General features: G+C 40.4%; 1 protein-coding gene across 1 annotated transcript in view; it reads left to right on the top strand.

Annotated features, from left to right (window-relative positions):
• Positions 1–10,159, top strand: part of LOC102199290 (ras-specific guanine nucleotide-releasing factor 2-like) — a 42,318-nt gene that overhangs the window by 23,518 nt on the left and 8,641 nt on the right. The window contains exons 8-18 of the mRNA XM_013913054.1: positions 782–975; positions 1,094–1,203; positions 1,286–1,404; positions 2,875–3,035; positions 3,163–3,229; positions 3,704–3,840; positions 4,328–4,410; positions 4,735–4,983; positions 6,547–6,645; positions 8,533–9,017; positions 9,489–9,505. Of these exons, the coding sequence (XP_013768508.1) occupies positions 782–975; positions 1,094–1,203; positions 1,286–1,404; positions 2,875–3,035; positions 3,163–3,229; positions 3,704–3,840; positions 4,328–4,410; positions 4,735–4,983; positions 6,547–6,645; positions 8,533–9,017; positions 9,489–9,505 (1,721 nt within the window). The remainder of the gene's footprint in view (positions 1–781; positions 976–1,093; positions 1,204–1,285; positions 1,405–2,874; positions 3,036–3,162; positions 3,230–3,703; positions 3,841–4,327; positions 4,411–4,734; positions 4,984–6,546; positions 6,646–8,532; positions 9,018–9,488; positions 9,506–10,159) is intronic.

Below are 10,159 nucleotides of genomic sequence, written 5' to 3'. Positions count from 1 at the left end.
ACACACACACACACACACACACACACACACACACACACACAAACTATGTTTACCTGTAAACATGTGGACAGGTGCCTAATCTGTGCCTAAAAGATTTAAATTAGGAAAAATAAAATAACTTTAATTCCAGACAAAAAGAGTAACATTGGCAAGATCATTCAACCGGAGGAAAAAAAAAAACTCAAGAGACTCACTGAATGTGGACTGGAAATAAATTAGGTTGGTAAATAAAAACAGAGGACAGATGAGCTGACAAAAGGCAAGACAGGACTGTATATACACATAGGGTTGATTGAACAGTGAAGCACAGATGGGAGCAGTAAATTACAAAGAGGGAAGACAAAGGCAGGAAATAAAAGAACAAGATATACACAAGGAAAAGCAAGTGTCAAAATTAAATTGTAAGGGAAAAGCAGAGAGAGAACTAATACAAAGACAAAAGAGAAGGAGACATAAACAGTGGAGAAAAATACAAGCATATGAAGTACTATCCATAAAAAATCTAAGAAACCAAAACAGGAATCTATTAAAAACCTGTACACACATAGTTCAGATAAAGGAATAACAATCCTTAAAATCACAGTTAGGAGCAACTCTGCTAATTTTTCAAAATCACAAATAATCATGAAAAACCTCAAGCTAATACTCCAACTGCAGTGGAGATGGGAGATACTTGTGAACATCAGCTACTGTTACTGTACTGCTGTTAGCACTACAAATGATAATTTAATAACTACTTTGCCTTCATGTGGCTTACGTACTGTGTGTGTTCTTGTTCTAGCTGACCTATTTGACATCCTGCTGCCGATGCTAAACATCTACCAGGAGTTTGTGCGTAACCATCAGTACAGCCTGCAGGTTTTGGCCAACTGTAAGCAGAACAGAGACTTTGACAAGCTTCTAAAGCAGTACGAGTCCAATGCTGCCTGTGAGGGGAGGATGCTCGAGACCTTTCTCACATACCCCATGTTCCAGGTAGATAACGACCATCAGCATCCTCTTGTATTCACAAACAAACCGTAACATGACTCCAACATGTGTGTTTTTCTCAATTCTTGTCTCCATGTGCTACTGTGCTCTTTCCTTCAACAAGATTCCTCGTTACATCATCACCTTGCATGAATTACTGGCTCACACCCCTCACGAGCATGTGGAGCGCAAGAGTCTTGAATTTGCCAAGTCCAAATTAGAGGAATTGTCCAGGTATGTGTCAGAGTCGTCTACTTCTATTAAAATTCTTGTTGTTGAATCCTGAACAAACTTGTGTGTTTGTGTGTGTGGCCAGAGTAATGCACGATGAGGTGAGCGACACAGAAAACATTCGTAAGAACCTGGCTATAGAACGGATGATAGTGGAAGGTTGTGACATCCTGCTGGACACCAGCCAGACGTTCGTCAGACAGGGTGAGTCTTCATCAGTGTAGAGCAAACCTCAACGACAGCAGATCTTTGAAGGTTTCCTGGATAGTAAGAAATTCCTTTTCTGTCAACTTGTTATCAGTAACTCGGTGAAGTTGGAAATCTTTCATTGTCTCATGGCCTTGGCTATGTGGCAAGGTTTGTCTCTCTGTCAGCTTTTCCAGTTATAATGTAGATGTGGTACTGAATGGTACATATTTTTCTGAGTATTAGAAAGTAACGAGACTGTCTGGACCAAGGGTGTAAGCAAGAACAGACTGTGACTGGTTGGACGGCTGCACCAAGAAGGCTCCTTGGGATAATAATTGGCCACCCCTGGTCTAGACTGTTTGACTGCTAAAGAAGCCTTAATGGATTATTAACTAAGTGTTATACTGTGTATGATTCCTTTAAGTCACATCTCACCTACATGATGCACTTAGACCATGACCACAGTTTTCCCCACTGCGCAGACAAATAGATTGGTCAATATCACCTGTGTAGGCTACAGTCTTGAGAAAAAGAAAGGTTTCACAGGACTCTATGTACAGTCCTGTGAAAAATGTAGTACACCTTTTCTGCTTCAGTGGGAATTAAGAGGGTAAATAACAGCCAAACGCTACCTCTGTAACAGCAGAAAATTTGCAAGTTTGCTGGTCTGGAGCATTCAGGTTTATATTTCCACAGTCTTCCCAGGAGTGGACCTCCCTGCAAATTCGTCCCAAGGTCAGACTGTGCAATTCTCAGAGTAGTTGCAGAAAACCAAACACAGCATATCAGCACCAAGACCTCATACCAACCATCACCATTGTGGTGAGGGGGTGATGATTTGGGTTTGTTTTGCAGCCACGGGACCTGGGTGTTTTACAGTCATTAAGGGGTCCATTAACTCTTCTGTATACCAAAGTATTCTAGAGCAAGAAATAAGAGTTTAATAGAAACCTTAATACTGTTGAAGTGACATACCTGCATTCATCTATGGATATAAGAACTATTACTGTGACTTAATCTGTAATCTTGCTTCTGTTACAGTTAAATCCTTTTAATCAAAATTATGCAGTTTTGTGCGGATGCAATTTTCCACTTAAAGTGTGCATTTTTGGGTCATAATACCTGCTAGTACAGGAGGTGGAAGACAAATGTCAAGTTTCCTTATAAATGCGCTGTAGAGAAGACAGAGATTTTTCTCCTGCAGCTGAATCACACATCACAAAACGAAGTCCTGATGCCAGTTTTGACAGTGCACTTTACTGATCCATGGTTCCTGTCTGCTTTTAATCCACAGGGAGTAACTTTTGCCTCTAAACCTGCCTGTTTCAAAGATTGACTCCTTTTTTTAATCTCATTCACTGTCATGTTGAGACACTTAACATCACTTTTTCATGTCTGTGTTTGTGGCATTGTAAATGCTACACATCCCTCAGCTTACTGCCGGTTTCATCAAATGTAACATCCTGCGTGTCTCCCGCTCCACAGGGTCTCTGATCCAGCTGCCATCGGTAGAGCGAGGGAAACTAAGCAAAGTCCGCCTGGGGTCCCTCTCTCTGAAGAAGGAAGGGGAAAGGCAGTGTTTTCTCTTTACCAAACACTTCCTTGTTTGCACACGCAGCTCTGGGGGAAAACTTCACCTTCTCAAGGTGAGAACAGGGTTAACCTTACAGTGTATCTATACCTCAGCAAAGACATTTCTTTTGTAAATCAACATTCATTTTCATCCAAATTACCAATAAATAGTTGTGCATATTTTCTCTTAAACTATTGCAGCAAGGTGGAGTTTTGTCCCTTATTGACTGCACACTTATTGAGGAACCAGACGCTAATGATGAAGAGTGTAAGTATATCGCATCAATCAAGTACTATGTCCATCCTATCAATACATGCACAGCTCATGGCTCATTTAGTTCCCTTACCACTCACTGAGGTTAATTAGGTGTCAGGTGATAAGTGCCTGTGACTTCCCTTTAATTATCAAACGCTCACCCCTTTAAATGTCAGGTTTAGCTCTTTTAACATTACAGATCCATTAGTTTTTTTGTTTTGCTTTTTCCATTTTGCAATTAGGGAGTCTGATGAAACATCTACACACAAAAAGTGTTGAGACAAACACATACATGTGTACACTTCATTTTTACACCTAAGCCTCAGAGGGGTGTAGAGGGAATATAGCAGGTTAACCCTAATTAACCCGCTGTGTGTATGTGTGTGTAAAATATGACTGTGTATGTGCAAGCATTTTATTTTTACATTAATTATGAATTATTGATCGTTGTAGTTTAAAAAGCTCATTGTTTTTCATCTATCACAGCAAAAGCTGGTGGTCAGGTGTTTGGTCAGCTGGACTTTAAGCTTGTCGTAGAGCCATCAGACGCGTCTTCTTTTACTGTGGTGTTGCTGGCGCCGTCACGACAGGAGAAAGCTGCCTGGACTAGTGATATTAGCCAGGTACTACATAAATCATGCAAATATACACCCAGACAAAGACAAAAAACAAGGACCTTCAAATAACGAGGGCATGTCTCCGTTGGGCATTGAGATGGCTTAGTAAACACAGACTGTGGTGCAGTTCCCCAGGGCCGAGTTCAGCTCAGTGCCTCAGTACTTCACAAACAGGGTAACACCAAACAAGCATGTCACTCTGCATTAATTCTAGTCAGGCACAAAAAAAAAATACACTTACAGTTTTAAATAACTTTCTTTTTTTAGTGCCTTCAACGAGACTTGTGAAACAGTGTCAAAGAGTGTGCTGTATTTACTGTTAATAAAAAGGAAGAAAACAGATGTTCAGTACGATATTATTTTAGAATAGATCTGGAACACTTATCTGCTTTAAATGCTGTAGCTTAAAAAATACATGATAATAATTATATATGTAATTCTCTTTCTTTTTTCATTTGCTCATCTCGCTACTCTCGTCTCTCCGTCTCTGCAGTGCATAGATAATATTCGCTGTAATGGCTTGATGACCAGTGTGTTTGAGGAAAACTCAAAAGTCACAGTGCCTTATATGATCAAGTAAGTATTTTTGTGTGTGTGAAGAGAAAGCTATCTCTTCATGCCACGCACGTGTCGCAGAACATAAGCTGTGATGGCACATCTGGTTAAAAATATGGTTTTTTATGCTTGTTTCCTTTTAATTTATGCTGTTGCTGAAATCTGCTTGACGGTATTCCCTTATTTGCGTCCTTTCTTTGAAATATGTGGGTTTTATATTAATTTTTTATCTTCCTTGGCTGTTTTTGCTCAGTTACTTTCACAACCTTTGCCTAGCTTAGCAACCCAGCAGTCACCCATGCTTGGTTATGAGTTTGTGTGTGTGTGTACGTGTGTATCCATCAGATCCGATGTGCGTCTCCATAAAGATGATGTTGACATTTGCTTCAGCAAGACGCTCAACTCCTGCAAGGTCCCCCAGATCCGTTATGCCAGCGTGGAGCGGCTGCTGGAGAGGCTGACCGACCTTCGCTTCCTCTCCATAGACTTCCTCAACACCTTCCTGCACACATACAGGATCTTCACCACAGCAACCGTGGTCATGGACAAGCTGGCTGACATCTACAAGAAGCCCTTCTCCTCCATACCTATCAGGTCTTACCATTCACACATGCAAATATCCATTCACAAACACAGATTGAAAGCAGATTCTGTACATGCTCATTGCTACCGTGCAGATTGAAGCGCCTCATAAATCCTCAGGGAAATACTGTTTACTGGTTTGAGCTCCATCAAATTTTTATGAACATGGGCACATTTATTCCGGCCAGTATTTGTGCCCTTTGCAAACACAAACACACACAATCTTGTATATTGCCATTACCTGGGTGTTCTGAGAGGGTTTTATGAGCGTCCTTTTACTTGTTTTTTTGTAAATATGTGAATGATGTAGTCAGATGTGGGTCAGTGTTTTGGAAGAAGCAAGCAGCTTTCACCTCTGTCCACACGGTTAAACACATACTAACTGAACTATAAACTGGCCTGTTTTTGGAGACCAACTGAACAGATGCTTCAAACAGTTTTTGGCAAAGTCGTAGGAATAATCAGTGTGTTAGATGAGACGTTTCTCTGTCTCTCTACTTTTCTGAAGCTCTCTGTCTTTCTCTCTCACTCGTGGCTACATCAAAATTGTCTGTTTATATTCCTTTCACAGCTTTACTTAACTTAGCTTTTCAACTGGAAAAGCTTTGCCTTTTCCTCCACCCGAGGGTTGGTTTTAAAATGTCTTACCTCACTCACTGTGGCCTGTGGCCTTCCTTCCTGGGAAGAGAAAAGGAGAGGGGCATCCAGGCACCAGAGCGGTGCGGGAAGATGAACCACCCTGTGTGAAGCGATGCCACTTCTTTACTAAAGCTTTTTTTCCCCTCTCCTTTGTTCTCCAGAAAAAAAACTTTACAATAGGAGGTTTATAAGGGGATTTTTTTTATTATACTGGTGCTTTTTAGCCATGCTAGTAAAAGGGTCTACCTCTATGTTTTAGACAGAAATATCACGTTAATGAGTGGATGGATTTACTCTGAAACTGTGAAATTCTGCAGTGATTCGTGGGCAGAGAATCTATTGCAATACAACTTTTCCTTTAACTTCTTGTCTGATTCTATCATTGGGTCAAATTCTAAACATTGTTTTAATTTAAGTCCAGCCCACCATGAAAACATCCAATTGTTTGTTGACCTGTATTTAAGCCTCAGTTTTAGCTTTGCATATTTTGATGAGTGTGGAGTGCTAAGTCATCAGCTAACTCTATTAATGATGGTAAAGGTGAATTTACACTCTGTGCTGGTTTAGTGTTGGAACAAGACTCAAATGGCTGACAGATGAAGTGCTGACCTCTTTTTTATTAGTTTTTCTAGATTAAAGAAGATGATGCCAACTCTCTGAGCAAATGCACTGCATAAAACCTACATACATGTACAAAAACCCAGCTCTGTGTTTTTGTGCTGGAGTTTTCTCCCATGTGGTCATGTGCTGACATCTCGGACACTGAACATGTGCTGCTGTTGTCTGACTCACACACTTTCTGTCCCCTTTCTCAAACACACCTTTACTCTTCTGAGACATTTGTTTATCATCACTCCATATTCTTATCTTAAACCATCCTCTATCTCGTTACATTTTGTGTCATCCATGTCCCTTGTCTCTCCATATCCCCTCCAGCTACAGGATGCAGTACCACTCATTTGACCGTCTGTCCATCTCACCCATTTGTTCTGACTACAGTCTGAAGATCAAGAAGATTGCCATGGATCAGTCCAAGTAACCAACGCTCTTCTTTCTGCCTCCCTTCTTGCTATCTCTGTCCTACTTTCCTGCTTGTTCTTCTTTTCTTCTGCTATGATACTTAACTGATGCATGACTTTCCTCTCTACTTTGCCAGAACAGCTCTTTATATGAAAACTCACAGGTATTGTGATTCCACCAGTTTTAAATCAACAATATAAAGATGGGAATGGGAGAAATTATGAAATAATTTTCTTAAATCTTTAGCTGATCTGTGGCATGTTTTATCACAGAAGTATCGCGTCCTTCAGGCTTTTCTATCTATCTTAACCACATTTATCCCTTTTACTATTCTCCTCCAGTCCCTCATCTTCTGCCGCTTGCGTCCTCTTTTTCTATTCCCTGCTTCAAAGTACTTTGGTATTGGTCGTCTCTGCGTTTCCTGTATCTTTTCTTCCCTTATGCTGCTATCATTTCTCTCCCTCCTCTTTCTATCTGGATTGCAATTTCTTCCCTTGTTTCCTGCTGAATAACAGATTTGTGTGAATAAATGATGACTGTGAGCGTGTTTATCTACGCATGATTACTTCTTTCTCGATGTAGCTCTGTACACACAAGTCTGTTTGAAGGGTAAATGTCATCATAAGATTGATAATCCAAATGCTTGTTGATTAAAGCTTTTACACGCTTTCATTGCCTGCTAAACAAAGCATTTCAAATGTTGCAAATCTGCAATAAAAGATGATTTTTGGTTTTTTTTCTGCTGAACACATTTTTGTTGATTGTGATTTTGCCATGTAAAGCACACAAGTACTAAAATCCTAGTCTTTCCAGTTTGTTGACATGTTATATATTCACATTATAGTTTTAGCCCAGTATGATCTAGCAGTTTTAGGACAGGGGACATGAACAATCATCACAACAACTATAGATAATGCAGATACTAAATGTTTCAAATGCACAAATCAGTCACCTTACCTTTGGTGTACTAATCAAGTACGGCAAGTAGTTCCCTAAACCACTGCCATGACACTTTAAGCTGGCTCTATAAATGAAAGCTTTTAAATTTTGTTCAACAGCTAATCTCCAACTGTGGTCACTGATTTTAATATACCTTCTTCATTTAAACCTTCAATGATGGCACAAATGAGACTAAACCCAAGCAGTTCCAGCTCATAAAAAGAAAGCAGCTACTAGATAAATACCATAAAGTTTCATAGTGCTAAGGAGGACTCCACAGTTTGATGACGAGTCTCTCTGGGTTCAGCTTAATTAGAGCAGCACTGAGTTAGCTTAACTCGTCTAGCCTCCGCCGTTATTTGAAAGTAGGAAGTCATGCATGCAAAGGTATGCGATTCCCACACTGTTAATTTAATATGTGTATAAATATCTGACTATTAAAGCTGACGGTCACCAGGGTAACCTCAAAGATGTTGTTTTATTTCTAGTTATTTCTCAGTGTAGAAGAGATGACTGTATCACAGTGAAAATTGTGTCACTGTTTTAATAATTTCTTACTGTACTGTATGTGCCCACTCGTTCTAATTCACTCTGGATAACCGCAGTAGCTGAATGTCCTACATTTAGTACTCTGTACCTCAGGCTTACCCAGTGCACTGTAAAATTTCAGATTCTTTCCCGAGCCACACTTTTCTCCTTTTTGACTTATGAAAACACACAGGGATATTGGATTCTGCCTCTAAATCAACACTTATCTCCAATACAGGAAAACAAAACAGCAAAACAAACAAAACCCTTTGGTAATGAAAGTTTTACAAAGACCAGCAGTTTTGTTTTGAGCTGATGCATCTCCAGATTCCTTTTTCTTTTGTCTTTTTTTTTTAAAAATACTTCTTCATTGATTTTCTTTTTGTTTGTTTTTAACAATTCCATTATTTTGCTAATACTTATGTTCCTTTTTAGGTCTTTGGAGCTGTTTTTTGCCACCAATCAAAATAACAGAGGCGTGGACCACGTGAATGACAAATCTCCTCGTCTCTGCCGCAAGTTCTCCTCTCCACCTCCTCTGTCCATCCCATCCCGGACCACCTCCCCCGTCCGAACTCGAAAGCTGTCCCTCCACTCCCCTATCACCGCCAGAGTCGGGGGCCTTGATCTGACCAGTCCTCTGTCCAATTACAGTGTCAACAACAACACTTCCCAGTCTGCTGGCAGTAGCCCCACATCTGCCCAGACACCAACACCTCAGACCCCAACCCCAACTACTTCCTCTCCTCCCCCCCCTCCCTCTTCCACCTCTCCTCCACCGAACAATTCTAAGCCAACACAAGACCAAGTTCCTCCTATTCCCTCCTCGCCTGACCAGAGTCCCTGCTCAACTGCAGAGGGAGAGGATGTCCCCAGAATTGACCCCTTCTGTGGAAAACTGCGACGGAGTATACGCAGAGGTATTTCATAGTTTCCCCTATTACACTTTTCAGAACATTAGGACTGAATATTGTTGAAATGTATCTGTTATTCTATGGTTTTCATTACTGTATTATAAGAAAAACAGGGAAATAATCATTGTCAACTTTTAGTACTTGAAAAATAATACAGATTATGTAAATAATCAAATAGGCACATAAATATATGAATGTTTCTCCTGTTTGTTAGCTTTAGGTTATTAGGTCAGACCGCAAAAATACTTAAATTAGGCTGAAAGCTTTCTGCTGCTACTAATATTGACATGAGGTTAAGCATATGGGGTCTGAAGTGTGCTTTGCTGCATTTGTAACAGTAGTAATGAGTGATAAGTGATGTTGCAGTGCACTCGCATTACCTGAAGTTCAGCAAGGAAAGATATTAAACCACCGGGGGTCAGAAAAACCTTTCACAGGTTAAAATTAACAGTAGATTCTTTTTAATTTTGCCTGCAGGTCAAAAAGCATGTCCGGTAACCTTTTCTGCTTCTTTATATCAAATAGCATCAGGCCACATGCTGTTAGAGACTATGTGCTGGACTATGTTTGTTGTTTAGGTATATTATCGGTGTATGTATTGCCACTAAACTTATACATTTAAAGAGTTGTTGGTGTACTAAAGGGTTTATGAAGCACTGAAGGTTACTAATCAAATGACAGAGTGAAGTGTTTCCTTGTAAGAGCATAACAAGTGCCTGGTGGGACATCATTATCTCCTGGCATTTGTGTGCCAAAGTCAGCTAAGCCGCCTTCCCACCACACACGGTCAGATCTTCTAATGGTAGTGTTAAACAGCTCTCTCAGGCTGGAGAGGTATAGCGTCAGGGCATCTCAGGCAACACGGTTTCAATTTGACACTCATCAATATTTGCACATGTGTATGGAGTGTGTGTGTGTGTGTATGTGCATGAGAGGTTCATGTGCTTCTAACCGCTTACAAGGAGACAAAGACCCATTAGCATTGGTACCACAGAGCCACTTCACCTCTTCTCTATACTGTCTCAGCTTCTTGGGCTCTTAATCAGTCAGTACATTCTGTGCTTATGTGTACCTGCAGCTAATGTGCATCCACGTATATGTCTGTTGATCTTTCTCTTGGCTTGTCTCCTTAATGTGTGTGCATATGC

Source organism: Pundamilia nyererei, unplaced genomic scaffold (assembly GCF_000239375.1).
Source record: "Pundamilia nyererei isolate P.nyererei 1_Seehausen unplaced genomic scaffold, PunNye1.0 scaffold00113, whole genome shotgun sequence".
Lineage (NCBI taxonomy): Eukaryota > Metazoa > Chordata > Actinopteri > Cichliformes > Cichlidae > Pundamilia > Pundamilia nyererei.
This window is presented reverse-complemented; position numbering and strand designations above follow the sequence as displayed.